The 16,606-nt window shown below is 51.1% G+C and overlaps 5 protein-coding genes across 5 annotated transcripts; 3 read left to right on the top strand and 2 right to left on the bottom strand.

The window, feature by feature from the left end:
• Window positions 1-162: 162 nt before the first annotated feature.
• Window positions 163-2,585, top strand: M436DRAFT_80238 (AAA-domain-containing protein; the record flags this gene model as incomplete). The annotated part of the gene is made up of 2 exons (XM_013573849.1): window positions 163-353; window positions 419-2,585. The coding sequence occupies 2 exons, from the start codon at window positions 163-165 to the stop codon at window positions 2,583-2,585; spliced, it is 2,358 nt and encodes a 785-aa protein (XP_013429303.1).
• Window positions 2,586-6,929: 4,344 nt separating this feature from the next.
• M436DRAFT_42987 (uncharacterized protein) lies at window positions 6,930-8,303 on the top strand (the record flags this gene model as incomplete). The annotated part of the gene is made up of 1 exon (XM_013573611.1): window positions 6,930-8,303. The coding sequence occupies one exon, from the start codon at window positions 6,930-6,932 to the stop codon at window positions 8,301-8,303; it is 1,374 nt and encodes a 457-aa protein (XP_013429065.1).
• A 2,375-nt stretch (window positions 8,304-10,678) lies between these two features.
• On the top strand, window positions 10,679-12,065 carry M436DRAFT_42183 (FtsJ-domain-containing protein; the record flags this gene model as incomplete). Its single annotated transcript, XM_013573441.1, has 3 exons — window positions 10,679-11,539; window positions 11,704-11,865; window positions 11,958-12,065. The coding sequence occupies 3 exons, from the start codon at window positions 10,679-10,681 to the stop codon at window positions 12,063-12,065; spliced, it is 1,131 nt and encodes a 376-aa protein (XP_013428895.1).
• A 316-nt stretch (window positions 12,066-12,381) lies between these two features.
• M436DRAFT_43072 (terpene synthase) lies at window positions 12,382-14,676 on the bottom strand (the record flags this gene model as incomplete). The annotated part of the gene is made up of 3 exons (XM_013573629.1): window positions 12,382-12,472; window positions 12,549-14,461; window positions 14,521-14,676. 3 exons carry the CDS (start codon window positions 14,674-14,676, stop codon window positions 12,382-12,384), a joined length of 2,160 nt encoding a protein of 719 aa, XP_013429083.1.
• A 384-nt stretch (window positions 14,677-15,060) lies between these two features.
• M436DRAFT_42174 (uncharacterized protein) lies at window positions 15,061-15,495 on the bottom strand (the record flags this gene model as incomplete). The annotated part of the gene is made up of 1 exon (XM_013573439.1): window positions 15,061-15,495. The coding sequence occupies one exon, from the start codon at window positions 15,493-15,495 to the stop codon at window positions 15,061-15,063; it is 435 nt and encodes a 144-aa protein (XP_013428893.1).
• Between the last annotated feature and the right edge of the window lie 1,111 nt (window positions 15,496-16,606).

Consider the following 16,606-nt stretch of genomic DNA (forward strand, 5'->3'; position numbering starts at 1 on the left):
CACCGAAGCCGCTTTTCATAGACGCATCTCTGGACACAACCAGGTAGTCACCTGCTCCTGACAAGTAGCTTTTGACAAGTTGCTCTTGACAAGTTGCTCTTGACAACCTGCCACTCTATTCTTGGTGCCTACCTACGAGCCTACAAAAAGCCCATCGCAGCCATGTTCAATCGCAACAACATTCCAACAATACCCAATCCGTTCGGAAGCGGCCAGCAGCAGCCCTCTCCATCGCGTCGCCCCCAGCAACCCCCACCAACCTATCACGACCAGAAGTCTTCGAGACCATCAGTCAGAGCAATGAAGCTGATGCCACAGAAATATCCCAACAGTGACTTTGTCTTTCGCAACAGGTATGTCGCACTCATTAACTTCTCACTTTCTACCTCACCTCACTCCTAACTTCTGTCTGCTCCAGATGCGCTGTATCGCCTCAAGACTTTGCACCCAATCCCGATGGCTCCGACCTCTACCTACTCATTAAAGGAAAATATGTCGTCTCGGCTCGCATCGAGCCTGGCTTCGAGAGCGGCAAGATCAGTTTCTCCGAGCCTCAACGAGCATGGATGGAAATCGCCTTGGTCGACGTGCTCGACGTCCAGTTCTACGATCCATTCTCACAGGGCGCTTCGAGCTATCTGGGCAACCTAGACATAGAAGTCGGCTTTGCCGGAAAAAAGACAGTCGAAACACCCTACGATCAGGATGAGCTCGCTGCTGCCTTTACTGAGATCTTCAAAAACCAAATCTTTGCTCCTGGTCAACAACTCCTCATGGACTTCAAAAGTACTCCTCTCAAGATGACGGTGAAGACGGTCGAACTAGGCGACTTGGCCATGAAGACCGAATCTCAGGCTCCCTCGTCATCACCGGAGTCGCGCGGTATCTTGTTCAACGGGACGACCATAAACTACTACAAGGACGCCAAGACTGGTATCAACATCAAGGGTTCCAACCGTCGTGCAGCTCCCAACTCGGTCATCCGACCTGACTTCAAATTCGAGAACATGGGTATTGGTGGTCTCGACACTGAGTTCGCCGCCATCTTCCGTCGTGCTTTCGCCTCAAGAATCTTCCCGCCTGGTCTTGCAGATAAGCTCGGTATTCAGCACGTCCGTGGTATTCTTCTCTACGGCCCTCCTGGAACCGGCAAAACCTTGATCGCTAGACAGATCGGAAAAATGCTCAATGCCAGAGAGCCAAAGGTCATCAACGGTCCTGAAGTCCTTAACAAGTATGTTGGTCAGTCTGAGGAGAATGTCCGAAAGATGTTCGAGGACGCCGAGAAAGAGCAAAAGGAAAAGGGTGACGAATCTGGCCTACACATCATCATCTTTGATGAACTGGATGCTGTCTGCAAGCAGAGAGGCTCAGGAGCTGGCGGTGGTACTGGTGTTGGTGACAGCGTTGTCAACCAGCTGTTGTCCAAGCTTGATGGTGTCAACCAACTGAACAACATTCTGCTTATCGGCATGACCAACAGAAAAGACATGATCGATGAAGCTCTTCTCAGATCTGGTCGTCTTGAGGTGCATATGGAGATTTCACTGCCCGACGAGCATGGCAGAACACAAATCCTCAAGATCCATACCACCAAAATGCGCGAAAACAAAGTCATGGGCGACGACGTCAACCTTCAGGAGCTTGCTCAACTGACACGTAACTTCAGTGGTGCCGAAATCAACGGTTTGGTAAAGAGCGCCACAAGTTTCGCTATGCAACGTCATATCAAGGTTGGCACAGTGGCCGCTATCGACGAGAAGAGCATCGCCGACATGAAAGTCATGCATCAAGACTTTCTCCGCGCTCTCAGCGAAGTGCATCCTCTATTTGGTGTATCCGAAGAAGAGCTTGACCGCTGTGTTGAGGGCGGCATCATCCACTTTGGCAAGCACGTTGACAGCATCCTCGAACGCGGTCGTCTGTTTGTCAATCAAGTTCGTTCTGGAGACACACCGCTGTTGTCTGTACTGCTCTACGGTCCTCGTGGAAGCGGCAAGACAGCTCTTGCAGCACAGATGGCTCTGGACTCGGAATTCCCCTTTATCAAGCTCATCAAGCCTGTTGACATTGTTGGCATGAACGAGATCCAGAAGATTCAATACATCCAAAAGGTCTTCACAGACGCCTACAAGAGTCCTCAAAACGTACTTGTTCTTGACAACATCGAGTTGCTTATTGACTGGGTACCCGTGGGGCCTCGCTTCAGTGCGAGTGTACTAGCCGCCCTGAAGGGCATGATGCAGAACAAGCCGCCAAAGGGCAGACCCCTGCTTATATTCGCCACAACATCATCGCGTAGTGTGCTACAACAGCTCCAGCTCGACTTCTCCGCACAAATTCCAGTGCCTAATATCCAAACGCAGTCCGAGCTGGCAGTTGTCATGAAGCAAAGCGGCGTTTTCAGTGACTCTGATATCAACCGCGCACTTGGAGAAGTCGAGGAGACCACCGGCTCGAAGACCATCAACGTCGGAGTGTCAAGTATCTTGCTGGCTATTCAGACAGCTAAGCAGGACCAGGACAAGACTGGCAGATTTGCTGAAGTACTCAGTGAGATGTGTGCGGACAATGCAGCCATGTAAAAGTTTGAGATAAGGAACCACAAAGACTAGATACCCTGGATAGTGTAGACATAGTCAAGCAATGCCACAAGAATATAACCACATTCACTTTATCTGGGCGTCCACAATTCGTTTCATGCAAACCCTCTTCTGCTTTCCTCAAGAGCATATAGCGACGTGTGAGTCATGAGACTTCACAGCGATGTCCAGACCAAAAACTCTTCGAGGTTCGCGGTTCATGTCTAAATCGAGTTATCGCAAAGTGGGTTCGAGTGTTTTCGAGTAGGATGCGACGGAGAATTAGGGCAAAGCTACTTTTGCCAGCTGCTGCCCAAGGCAATCTCTCTTCCAGTTGCCCTGTTTCCTATCTCTCAGGGCTTGGTTTCTCGTATCTGACAAGGAGACCAGCTGAAAGAAAGGCGACCAGTGGCGAAATGAGATGCAAAGTTGAAAGCAACGAGAAGCCGGAAATAATTAGTGGGAGCTCGAGCTAGGCTTAGCAAGGAGATAAAATGGTTACATTGTTGTGTCCTTCGTAAGATCTAGCACAAAGATGGCAATGATTGCGACCAGAGAAAAGCCAAAGATACGACCTCGAGGTCAACAGAGTTGCAGCCGGACATGTGCGTGTATGAGTACCGTATGTGGTTGGCCGAGTGTCCCATTCGTGATCATCGGCCAAGAAACGACGCTTGAGCGAACAGCCGATCTTACCTTTCAGATTTTCTCTTCTCACACATCATTTCCGTTTGCAGAGAGTGCAAGTACATGATCATCTGGAATTACTTTCGAAAAAGGAAGGAAAACAGCGTGACAGCCACGTGCAGCCACGAGTGAGCATGCGACGATGGATCTGCTTTTTGCCTGTATGTGACAAGCCGTGACCTTGTTGCTCAGCTGTCGTTGGAGCACAAATGGATTCTTTTTGTTTCTGTGTCTCCTCTTGCATTTTCGGCATTATCAAGGTGAATGTCCAAGCCACTGATCCAATTCTGCATCAAGATTTTGTGATCATCATTTCCATTGCGCATCGCTTATTCTCCCAACATCATCATTGCAAGGAAAAGACTAGAATCTATCGAATGTTGCAAGGCTCGCTTGGACATGAGCGTCGTCATATTCTTATCCTTTGCCACACTGACGAGAGTCATGTGGAATGATCCGACTGCAACACGCTCGCCTCGAGTCCGGTCACCATGGCGTCCTGCTTAAGCTCATCCACAAACACCATGCAATGATGCAAACCCGGTAAACGCCCTCATGAGCGGTGAGAAAGTCCCTGCAGAACCAAAAAGACAGAGACGCTGGTAGACCCGCCGCAGCAACGGACCGCGCAATCAATGCGTGAGACGGCGCCTCTGCGAGTCGGTCACCATCGACCTCCCAAGCGCGTACCGATGCAAGCCTTGCCAAAGTCAAGTGTTAGTACGAGCAGCATGGGTCATGGCAGAGTCAAACATGGCTGGCTGTCTGTCCTCCCAAACTGACCGTAACGATACATGAACAAACAAAGTTCTAGACCCACATCCAATCTTAAGACGGGAGGGGGATTTCTGCTCACCTCCCAAAAAGATTCGAGACCTGTAAAGTCGTTTATCGAAAAGAGCATGTATGACGGAAGCACCTGCCTCCAACCTCGCTGGCGAGCATCCACAACGGGTCAACTGCTGTGTTTCAAGTTGATCGAAAGAGCAATCCCGCACCCCGGCGCCCAACAACGGGAAGCGCGCAAGAGAGCAACGGGGCGGGCGCGTAGAGACATGTTTGGAGCAATTCGGAAATTTGATTCTCTCGCCCCTGCCTTTTGCGCTTAAGCTGCTGCCGCTGCTGGATGGAGCTCGACTCCCCTTCTGCTCAAGGCATCTCGCCGTCTCGCGGTCCACTGCTCAAGCAACCGCACCGGCTCTGCGCAATGACGGGTAGCTGAAGCCTGTACACTTTTTTTTTGGGGGGTGGGAGGGGCATCGACAACAGCTTCTACCGAAGACAAAGGCAGTTTGGAGCACTTCTCGGTAGCATGTTCGCATTTGGGCAAAGTGATGTGCAACACCAAAATCGGCAAAGGCATCATCCTTGCAGAGATGAGCGAGAGAAGAAACGTACCCTCTGTACATAGCGTGCGACGCACGCAAAGGATGCAAAGACCACGAGTGCTACTTTGATGATCTTCTTCGTCGATCTTTTCGTGCGGCGGCTTTGCGCGACTCCGAGTCGCAAAATGTGAAGTCGCCCTTGTGGAAACATCGCACGAAGCGAGAAAAGAGTTCAAGCCTTGGACTGGGGTGCAACGGCCTGTCAGCAACCTTCTCCTCCTGCTTGAGAAATTCGAGCCGTGGAGGGGTGGCTTTAGGCGAAGCGGAGTGCTGGGTGCTAAGATGTCGCACCCTTCTTGCCAACGGTCCATTCCAACGTCCGCGCGCACAGCCTCCTGCTGCTGCTTGCCGTGAAAACCGTTCAGACGGTTTCTCTCTGCCTGTCTCATCCGGCTCGAGGAACAACCCGATGGACGGACACGGAAGGCGGGAAGTCCCTTGTTTCGTGTACATCACGGCAAGGTAGTTCGCAAGATGACAGCGGACATGGAACAGAGACAGGCACGAGACATGACCAAAGCTCGGGTGCAGCCAGCTGCACGTAATAACCCAACTCCACTAACAAGTGACTCGTGCAGGACCGAGAACAAAGACTGTTTACGATTGTGGATAAGCTCATCTGGGACATTGTTAAGCCACAAGACCATAGGGAAATAAGATGGCGGCCATCGGTTTTGTTCGATTCAGTGAAGCGGGCCCCCCAAGTTTGCATGTGATGGAGCTTATACACACGCCTAGCCATATTTTTAATATATATTCTAGTTGAGAGGACGACGACGACCGACCAAGCCAGGATGGCCGACAGAGCCGTTTTCAATGATCTTGAAAAAGACGTTCTTTGCGATCCGAGGAGCTAGGGCTCGGATCGAGAATGATCAGCATTTTACTTGACCGTCATGGTTAGCCGCATGAGCATCAGAAAGATCTTTTGTCCAATATGAGGTTTGGCGTATGATTCGACAAAAGGGCAGGAGCGCGTGCAAGGATTCAGGTGATTGCGTGGTTTCTCCAGTTTTACGCAGTCTAGCAATTTCCCGGAGCCGCCGCAGAGTTCGCCAAAATGTGTCAAGAGCTCGGAAGAGGTCGTCAAGCAAGTCCTAATCTTGTTGTCCAGAGAGAGATCGCGATGGGGGTTCGAGTACGGATCCTTTTTGGAGCAGCGTGATGACATGCAGGTTGGGTGAACACAGGTTGGGCTGCTCTTCCTTCGATCTCACAATCTTGCGGAACAAGCGATGGCTGGGGCGCCACTCGATTCTTGCGTCTTTGCCAGAGAGGAAAAGCCACCTTTGCTGTTCGTAAAACGGCTCCATGGGGCCCTCTATCCCACCAACCCTCCGGATTGATAACTGATGGACCGTTGATGTTTCACGAAGACGTTCTGCTCACCTGCCTGCCTCTATTGTTTGATCCTATACGCGAGCCCGGTCGCTTTTGTCGTGTCGACAAGACACAGAGCGGGTGGTCCGAGGACTGTGCAATACTTATTAAGTGGACGCTATCTTCACGTAAGAAGTTCTAATGAGTTGAGGTCAGCCCTTGGACGCGCATCAAAAAGAGGAGATTCAGATCCGAGCATCGACCCCATCAGCATCATCACCATCATCTTTCATCATTATCATCCGCACTTGTCGTTTCCATCGTCCGCGTCGGCATTTCACAAGCCCAAGACTCAGACGCGCGCGCACGCCGAGGATCAATCATCAATTTTGCTGGGTCGCCCTGACCCGACAGAAAGCAGCGTGCTGGTGTTACATTGCGCATACAGCAGCTGCACCGAGTCTAGCCTCTTTGGACACGCTGCACCAGTCATCGCGGGTCGTCCCTTGACGAGCGTGAAAGCATCCACCCAGAGGCGGCCAGACCTGCCTTTCGGTCGCGCGTGCTTCGAAACCCGGTCGCGGGCTAAAGCGGACTAGTTGCAACGGGTATACTAAGGCGAACGAATCAGTGTACGGATCTGCATCTGCATCAACACCACAACCCCCCTCCCAGGGCGAAGCAGAAAGAGACGTCACGCAGCACACTCTGTCTTCCCAAAAACCGTATGTTTGCGCCCCAGTCCCTTTTTCTACGCTTTTGGATTTTTGTTTTTGTCCGAACCCTCTCTCTCGCATTTCCACATCATTTCCCATTTGACGCTTCCTCGTTCCTGTCGTTTCGAAAGCACATTCCCTCGGATCGGGGCCCTGCTGTATATACCACTTTCAATGCTCGGGATCGATCTGTGTTTCATTAAACGTTAAACCCCGGACCTGGACAAGGCTCGACCATGTTGCTCACATTATCGCAGCCCGGGAAATCAGATTTTGGCGCACGTGCTACGCATGACTTTAAATCGACACAATTACCCAGATACTCTCCAAAGTCCATGACGAACGACGCTGTACGACCTCCACTGCCGGCCAGTATCACCCCAACCATGTCGAACCAACACAGAGGCTTGCCTCCACCAGCGGCCATGACCCTGCCGGATCCAGGGAGGGCTCCGCCAATGATTCCCCCACCGCCGCCACCGGTGCAAGCGCCGGCGCATATCCACCATGAGGCCCAAAGGACGCAATGGCAGGACGAAGGGGAATCATCGCGTAGCTGGCATGCGACTCGGGTTGAAGAGGAGAGACGAAGGCAAGAGGAAGAGAAGACACGGCAGGAGTCGTTGAGATTGGAGCAGAGACGGGTCGAACATTCAATGCTGCGAGAGTCAATGCAGGGTGGCATTCCTCCGCATATGGTGCCCATGATCTTTGCAGGAATCGGCGGTGCCAACCTGGCCAACTTCAGCCTCGAGGTCTTGCAACAATACACTGCTCAACTCCAGGCCGCTCAACAACAGCTCCAGCAGTCCGGCCAGGAAGATGCAAGGGAACGAAGAAGCATCAACCAGCCTCCAGCCCCGTATGCATTGCCTTCACAACCGCAATCGCAGGCACATGCTGGCGCCATGCCCCAACAGCCTCCGCCACCGCTGGCTGCCCATCAATCGACTTTCTCTGCCTTCCAATCGACATCACCTCCAGGCAGACGGATTCCTGGAGCGCCTCGGTCATCCGTGGCTCAATCCACCCTGCCTCGTCTGACAACTGGAGACATGCAGGTCAATCCACCTCCGTCGGCGCCGAGCAGCGCTCACCCTCTGCATCAGACTCAAACCATTCAGAAAGACCAGCCGGCCTCGTCACCGTCCATCTACTTCCACCACTGGGTGCCACCGACGTCACAGGCTGACTCCAAGTCGGGTAACCAGCCGCAGACCCCAGTCACGGGCACAGGTGCATCGCACAATGCTGAAGCCGGCCACCACCCAGCAGACAGCCCTCGCAAGCGCAAGAACCAGCAAGCCCACCAGCCGCCTCCGCCGCCATCGTCGCTTCCAGCTCAATCTCAATCAAGCCCGAGTTTTTCCACCACTTCTTCCGGACGTAAAGCTGGCCCTGCCCAGGACCTTGGCCGTAGCAACGCCTCACCTCGCGCTGTTCCCGGTCAATCTTCGCATCGTCGTGACAGTGGTGCTCCTGCTACACATCTTGACTTTGTCTATGAAAGGGGTGCTCCGCCAAGCAAGAGTCATCAGCAGCATCATTACTCATCGCACCATTCCACTGCTCCTCCGAGCCCTAAGAGGGATGTCCGTCATCAATACTGATCGCATATTTCCTTGATTCTTCTTCACTTCTTCACGAGGTCGCTTCTGTGGATCTGAAGATCCATCGCGGTACCCTATTACCCAACCCCATTTCTCCACATCCTGGCGCTGGGAACGCCATATCATGTTTTCCATCCTGCCCCTTGGCCATTCGTTCACGAAACAGCCCGAGCATTCGAAGAAAAAATGTTCAACCCACTCCTCTCCTGCCTAATATGTAATAGGCTCGAGGTCAACAACCTTTTATGGAATGCCATTGACTTGGTCGCTCCTACTTCTTCCTTTGGGTGGGAGCTTGCTCCCTATTATGCCCCAAAACATTGCTCCAACTTGCAAATTGCAAATCTCCTTTGTGTGTTTCAATCTTCCGACGAAGAATGATACCCCTTTCCCTGATTTTCACCATCAAACCTCTCCCGATCTGCTGGCAATCTCTTATATATATACTATCCTCCAAACCTGCCACCGCAACATCTTGTTGGCCTTTTGAGCTGAGCTCGAAGTATGTTTTGCTCTTTTTGATCTTTCTCCTTCCACACACCGCTGGCATTTTTCTCACTCTCTTGCATGGACAAAGAGCTGGACATTGAAAACGGTGTTTGAGAGGTAGGACTGGCAAAGGGAGAACCAAACGCAGAAACATTGTACTGAACAGGGCTGTTCTTACCACCACCACCAATCCCATGTCTTTTTGTTCTCCACACCACCATTTTTTGATATGAAATTGAAATGAAAGATAAACTTCTACATATGATGCTTTATTCTGTCTCTGCCTTTCTCCCTCCTCATACCTGCCTTTTCGTATGATCACTTGGAGTGAGATGTCTCGTTCGTTTCCTTGCCAAAAGTCCACGGTCTAGACCATTGTGTACAGCACATTCCTGCGGGACGGCATGCCCATGTCCATTTCTAAATGTATCCACAATATCACGACCAATAAAACCAGCAAACAAATCTCCGACCGTTTGCGATCTTTGTTTATCAAAAAGGGTTCACAAGCCTTTGTTTAGCAGCAAGACCGACAGAAGCGGGATGTCGAATCCTGTGCATGTGCAAACTGTCAGGTGTGTGTCATGTTTTTCTCTCTCTCTGCCGTCCCGTGTCTCGGAGGAAAGAGAGAGATGAACCTACTTTTTGACTAGCAACTTTCAGCTTCTGGACTTTTCGGGTGTGTGTGTTTTTCTTGGATCTTCAGCTCCTACCCAAGCGAATCCTTTAGAGCCAGCGTGTCCATTGTTTCGGCCCTATTGCTGGGTCTATCGGTCGCTCGATGCGGTCGAGAAGTTGAGATTGTGGGAGATGGTGGGGGTTCCGCTAGAGTCATCTTTATGCAGGAACATGATGCCCGAGAGGATGTTTTGGTAGCAAAAAGTGTATAGAGAAATCATTTGGAGGTGTTTGTAGATAAGCAGAGCGACATCTTCTTCTTCTTCACAGGTAATCTCTATAAGAAAAGAAGATTTCTTCTACAAAATAGCAGCAGTGTCCACACATCAGCGAAGTCCTTATTACACGCCAAAAAAAAGAGTAAAGTCTAGCCGATGCCATTTCGTTGACAGAAACTCTGATCTGAGACATCAGCGGAACAGGCCTCCATCACGTCAACGGTCTATTTGTCTCAGCTTCGCTTCTTGTTTCCGCAGGTTCAACAAGCATTATCTACATGGGGCAATACGAGTGTATGCTGGTCTCTAGTAAAGTTTTGTTTGGCGAGAGGAACATAACGTGAGTGCATGTGGTAGTGAGATTGTTGTTTAGATCGTTTTCTCCTCACGATCTTTTTGCTTGGCAGAGTCTGAGGGCAGCAAGAGACAGAGAGGGTTTGGTCAGGGGGATCTGCCTTTGGTGTTTGTCTACTATGCATGTGTATCCAGATGGGGCAATTCGCGTCTTCGCTGAAATGTAGCTTTTGCTTGACTGTCACTTGACAAGGAAGGAATGATCTTGTGGAGATTGGGATGGGCGGTGGGTGAGGAGCAGGAGAAAGGATCAAGGGCAATGTTCAGCGAGTGTCTTCCCATGCAGCAGGCCTAGACAAAGATTTGATGTATATCCGATTAGTGTTATGTCCAGGATGGAGAGCTGTGGAGCAGAGATGATCGTGTCTGGTGATGTTTTGCAGATGTGCATCTGCTGTTGCGGGAGCGCATGCGTAGGAAAGGGAAAGAGATGTTCGCCAGGTCTTGGCACTGGGCAGCTCTTTCCAACAAGCATCATCGTTTTCTTGTCTTCGACCTTTGGCGTGTTTCATCATTTTCGTCTTTTGATATCGCATCTGCATCGCAATCGCCCTTTGTTCTAGCCCTTCAACCCTGTGTACACGCGTCCTCCAATCTTCCAGAATCTGCAACAATCACGCGTTTCCTGTCCAAAGGATGAATTGTCTCCGCCAGACCCATCGACGACTCATACAGCACACCAAAGCACCCACGCTACTGCCGACGATAGGAGCATCGCTAGCTGCAATTCCTGCTCTCACACCCACTCCCCTCATATCCAGAACCTCCGTCGCATATGGCTCTAGCTCCTCGACACGGTGGAAGACACGCCAGACCCGCGACCACTTTGCCCGCGAAGCAAAAGTCGCAGGCCTCAAATCTCGCGCTGCCTACAAATTACTCGAACTCGACTCCAAACACCATATTTTCCGCAAGGGCGCTACTGTAGTGGACCTGGGCTATGCGCCTGGGAGTTGGAGTCAGGTCGCTGTCAGCAGGACGAGTCCGGGCGGCAGAGTGTTGGGCATTGATATCATTCCTGCGCAACCCCCGCGAGGCGCGTCGAGTATCCAAGGCAATTTCCTGAGTGCAGAGGTGCAGGCTGAAGTGCGGCGATATGTGCGAGATCCGACTTTGGGGCGAGCGAGAGCAAAAGTCGTCATGTCGAAACGCGGCTCCGATGAGGCAGCCGAGGAGGAAGAAGGCGCCACAGAAGAAGACATCGAAGCCCAAAGTCGCGGCGTGTTGAGTCTAGCTCAAGAAACACGGCCGCAAGAAGAGGCAGAGCGAGATCATCAACAGCAAGATGCAGCAGCTGCAGAGGCTAAAGAAGAGGAAGAACAACTCAGCGTGCGGAAAAAGGATCTTCGCGACGGCAGGGTGGTCGATATCGTGCTAAGTGACATGTCAGCACCCTGGGAGCAGACGACCGGCCACTGGATCAGGAGCGTTAGTAACCCGTATTTCAGGATGATGAACACGAGCGGCACCGCCTTTCGCGATCACGCCGGCAGCATGGTAAGTCTTCTCTTGCTCTCCACCTCTCTTCGGGTTTTCCTACTTCCAACTCTTCCTTCCTCTATGTCTCTGCTCAACATCATCTCCCTTCGTTTTTTCTCTCTCTTCCCACCCTTTAGACTGTACATTTGGCTGAAGCAATGGCCTTTTTTCTCTATCGGTAGGATCTCTGCAATGCTGCCCTGACTTTCTGCTACGACACCCTCCGCACCGGCGGCCACTTTATGTGCAAATTCTACCAAGGCGCCGAAGACAAGGCCTTTGAGAATCGACTGAAAAAGCTGTTTGACAAGGTTCACAAGGAAAAGCCTGAATCTTCCAGAAAGGTGAGTTTGTTGTAAACTTCGCTTTAGTGAGAAGTGATGTTTGGTCAAGTGGAGTAGATGGCTGACCAGTGCCGTGTGTGGTGGGAAAACAGGAGAGTAAAGAGGCTTATTTTGTTGCGCTGAGGAGGAAGTCTGACGTCCCGAGAGAAGCAGTGTTTCCGGATGAGGTTGTTGCAGAGGAAAATGAGTTTCCAGAGTGACAGAGACAGAAGATGCATACAATTCATGACCTTTTTCTTGGTCCAATACCGAGTCCAACTTCTGTTTACACATGGTTCATGTTCACTCTTGTTTTCCATCTCCAATTGACCCCTTTTTGATGTGCACACTCGTACTCTTGTTCTCGCGGGGGATGCATGATTGATGTTTGGTAGGAAAGCTAGTTATGCTTTTTTGATTTGCAGTTTTCATGTTACTCGTGTTTTACCAGTCGTTTTCAACGACTGGACCTCAGTATTGACCATCAACCATCCATCATACCTCTCACTGTGGTCTACCTCCCCAAAGTCCCGTAGTCTACTGAAGCTCGAGATCGCCATACTTTTTTGCAAACATGCCCAATGCCTTGATGGGGAAGATGAACTTGTAATTGGGGTAGGAGATCATGCTATTCTCATATGTTTAGTATTCCTTTCGTGTTGCTTTCCAAAAAAGGAGGCGATCAAGGAGGAAAAAAAACTCACCAGCTCTTGTTAAAGACACCTTCGATGCCTTCTTGCAGCCACTCGCCATTGGGCTGTTGGCGTGACATGATCAGCCTGACTGCCTTTTCGATAGGCGCTCTGTCAGGGTATCCAGCTTCAAGCAACGCAATCACCACCCAAGCGGTCTGCACCACTTGACTTTGCTTGTGATTGCAGTATTCGCCTGTCTCACAGCTGCGGTAGGTTTCTCCCCATCCGCCGTCTTTCATTTGCTTGTCGATGAAGAATTGGCAGCCTTTTCTCACTCGAGCGGAATTAGTGTGGTTTTCACCGGCGGTAGCTAGCGCTTCCAAAGCAAACATTCCGGCATAAGTAAAGCAGATGGCCCAGCTACCGTACCAGGATCCATCCGGTCGTTGGGCATTGCGGATGTAATCGTAAGCGCCCTTTTTGAACACTGCGATTTCTCGGCTGCGGTAACCCGGGTAGAGTTTTGCGAACAGAGTCAGTGCTGTTACGACGGCGGTGGTGCATTCGGGGTAGTCGTATTCGACCATGATGCGGCCAAAGACTTCGGCGGCGTTGAGCCATTCGAGGTATTCGGAGCCGCGTTGGGGTTCGTAGCTGGAGCAGCCGCCCGAGTGTTTGTTCTGCATGGTCAGCAGTACGTCGATTGCTTCTTTGATGCGCTCGTCGGAGATTAGTTGCGGGTAGCTGGGGAGGAATTGCAGCATCAGGACTGATTTGAGGCCTTCGGATGTGCAGTCTGATACCGTGTAACCCTGGGCTTTTGTGCTGAAGCCCCAAGCGCCTTTTCGCTGTTGACGGTAAGTGATGGCTTGATCGACGCATTCTTCGCGGATTTGAGCGAGCTCAAGATACTCCAGAGCTTTTTCCAGCATGGGTCTCCATTTGGGGTCTTCGGCCTTTCCGCACTCGACGACGGCTTGGATGAGGAAGGAAGTATCCCAGTTCTGCACTCCGTTTGTGCCGTTGACGAGCATGCCTTCGTCCTTGACCCACAGGAATTCTTCCAGGCGCTCGCGGTGGCGGCGCACGGAGTAACTGTCGGGTCCATCAACTATGTAGCAACACAGCATGTTCATTGGAGAGTTTACAGGAGCCAGATCCGCGTAATCCGAGTTTTCGTCTTCGCGCTTGACCAGGAACCAGACCCAGTCCTCTGCACGCTTGACCAGCGATTGTGTTCGCAGATAAGGGTTGTAGATGTGTACCAAGATCCAGTTGACGAGATTCAAAACCCAAGTCTTTGGGTGGTAGTTGTCGAATCTAGAGATGGAGTTGCGGTGGGAAGCAAAATCGATGGTTTCGTAGGGTTGGACGAAAATCTCCTCTCTGAGTTGCTTGACCAGCTTGTCGGCGGGAAAAGACCATTTGCGGGACCAGACGAAGGACATGGGCAAGAACACCATACGCATGTGGATCCACCATCTCCAGGGTGCAATGGGCACCCAATCAGGGAGTAACCACAGCTCCGGAGGCACAGGGTTGACGATATCCCAAGGAGTGACGCCCAAAACACTCAGCCAGAACTTTGCCCAATGGGGGCCATTGACGGCACCTCCAAGCTTATGCAACAGAGCCCTCGCCTTGATCAGACGCGGGTGCTCAGCATCAGCACCCAGCAGTCTCAGCGCAACATAGTTCATGGCAGTTCCAAAGACACTGCTGTCTCCCTCAATGTGTAGACCCCATCCTCCATCTTCCGGGTGTTGACGTGCGTAGAGATAGTTCTTGAGTTCGATCTTGTAGGCTTCGGGGATGCGCGTCTTTGTGACATACCAGGCGATGACGAAACCGGGGATCAGGAACATGGGACCGCCGTACTCGCAGCCCCAATTGCCGGGAGGGAGTTGCAGCTTGGAAAAGAATTCGAGACCATTTTCGGCGGATTGGAGGGGGGTCTTTGGGTGAGGAAGGTTGGGTTGTTCCTGTCGTGTGTCAGTGCTTGTCCATTTGAGGATAGTTGTTGGACTCGATGACTACACACAGTGGGCAGACCGAGAAAGTACTTGTCTGCTGTCGTCTGCGGCCACTCCTTTGCTTGTTCTTCGGTCAAGTAATGCCATGTCTGTTCTCCATCGATATCTCGAAGCCTCCACCTCGTCGCATCCGTCTTTTCGTCGGCCAGACGCTTCGCAACCATCTTGACGTATCAATGCAACCTGACAAGGTTGAATCGAGAGAGATATCGTAACTCAGGTTGGGATGTCCAGCAATCTCCCAAAAGTTTACCCTCGTACGATTGACACGCGCCAAGACCTTCTTGCATGTGAAATTTGTGGAGTAGCTTCATTTTACCCCTGATATAAGAGCCGCATATCAGATCATGGTCAGAGAGAGCAATGATTACATGTAGAGAAAGCACATCAGATCAATACTACATGTCATCACGGGAACCGGAGTTTTATAACAGGGCATTCTTCAGAAGAATTGGGTTGATTACATTAAAGAGTGCTTCTGATATTCCCACCGTTTCCATCACTCATCATATCCATATCCATATTCAATGCCTCGAGACAGAATCCTTCTAACACACAGTAAGAGTAAAGTCGTTCGAGTTCGAGCAAGCCTTTGTGCTACCATCAACACTGGTGACAGCAGCACAGTTAGGCTGGTTTCCAGTGAGCTTCACACTCTGTCCGTTGAAAGGGTTTCCATCAACATTGTTGAGCGAATAGTAAACCACTCCCGCGCTGTCCGAAGCTCCCCAGATGAGCTTGGCAGTGTTGGGAGAGTAGTAGTTGCTGTCCTTTGTGAGGCCGTAGCTGTTTCCCTGGCCTTGGAGTTTCTCGCTGTAGTAGCCTCCGTTTGCGGCTAGCTTTTGCTGCGTCGAGGTCTGGTCTTGACGGGTGATTGTGAGGAAGACGTCTTGAGGGCAGTTGTTCTTGATGGCGGCTTGGCCAGCGAAGGCGGAAGAGGCGAGAGCGAGGATGCTGGCGGCGGTGAAGGTGGTGAAATGCATGGTTGTGGTGTGTTGGTTTGACAAGTTGGGTAGATGTGGATTGAATTGGTGGTATTTGTAGATGAGAAGAGTGGATTGAATTGGTTTGATGGTTCTTGTCTTCTGGCAGGACTGTGATGGCCTTCTTATACCTTCTCATGGAGCTCTGCTCCTGCTATACTCGAGCATCTTGACTTCTCGTTGCAATGAGCCTTTTGCTATTCTTGGACCTCGTCTTTCGTACGCAAGCACGTACTCTTGTCGATCATCAGGCGTTCTTCGCATAGCAAGCATGAACGTCTGACTTGAGGATACGAGCATCATCAGTGTCTGGTGGAGTAGCCGCATTTCTCCACAGAGACGATCATTCCCACGTATTGCCGAACCTACAGCAGCATACTATACGAAGTCCTTTGTCTTACTTGCGCCGGTGGAGGTTGGTGGAGGTCGAAAGCAATCCTTCGTATACAAAACACTGCCTCAGTCTGCCTGCAGACGGAACATAGTGTTGCACTTGGTCCTGTGATCAGCAAAGATGGCCCATCATCGGCCTACTCTACTCCTGATCATGCATAAAAAGTCAGCAGACCAGTAAGTTAGTCCTGATAGTCCGTTGCAAGTGGTCTTGTATGATGCAACCTCAGAGCCTCTCCATCGCTTGGCAGGGACTTCGTGTGCCAAGCTTCTCGTATGTGCCAAAAATAGCTTACTCCGCAGACGGCCCGCTCGAGCTTCTCTCTCAAAGTTGCATCATTCCAGAGGGCTTCCATTCATCTCCAGAGCATTCAGGGTCATGCGTACTTAGCGAGAGTGCTATATCCACAAAGCTCCAATAAAAGGCAAGCAGTCCAAATTGACGTTGCAGTTTTCAAATGCCCGAGATATCCGTTTACGAGGGGGAGGTCGTATTGCTTGAGGATCTCAGGGCATCAGGGACATCAACGTGTCCATCTCCACCTCATGGATCCGTCTTGCTTGATGGGTATCTCGATAGTAAGCGGGCGCAGCAGAAGCAGGTTGTGTTGCTAAGAATGACTGTGTAGCAGATGATTTGTCTTCAAGACTCGTGATCCGCACCTGACAAAGCGGTCAAGGAATGCAATCGACGCAAGTGCCTCCTGTGCAACACTGT

The sequence above is a fragment of the Aureobasidium namibiae genome (assembly GCF_000721765.1).
Source record: "Aureobasidium namibiae CBS 147.97 unplaced genomic scaffold scaffold_5, whole genome shotgun sequence".
NCBI classification, from domain to species: domain Eukaryota; kingdom Fungi; phylum Ascomycota; class Dothideomycetes; order Dothideales; family Saccotheciaceae; genus Aureobasidium; species Aureobasidium namibiae.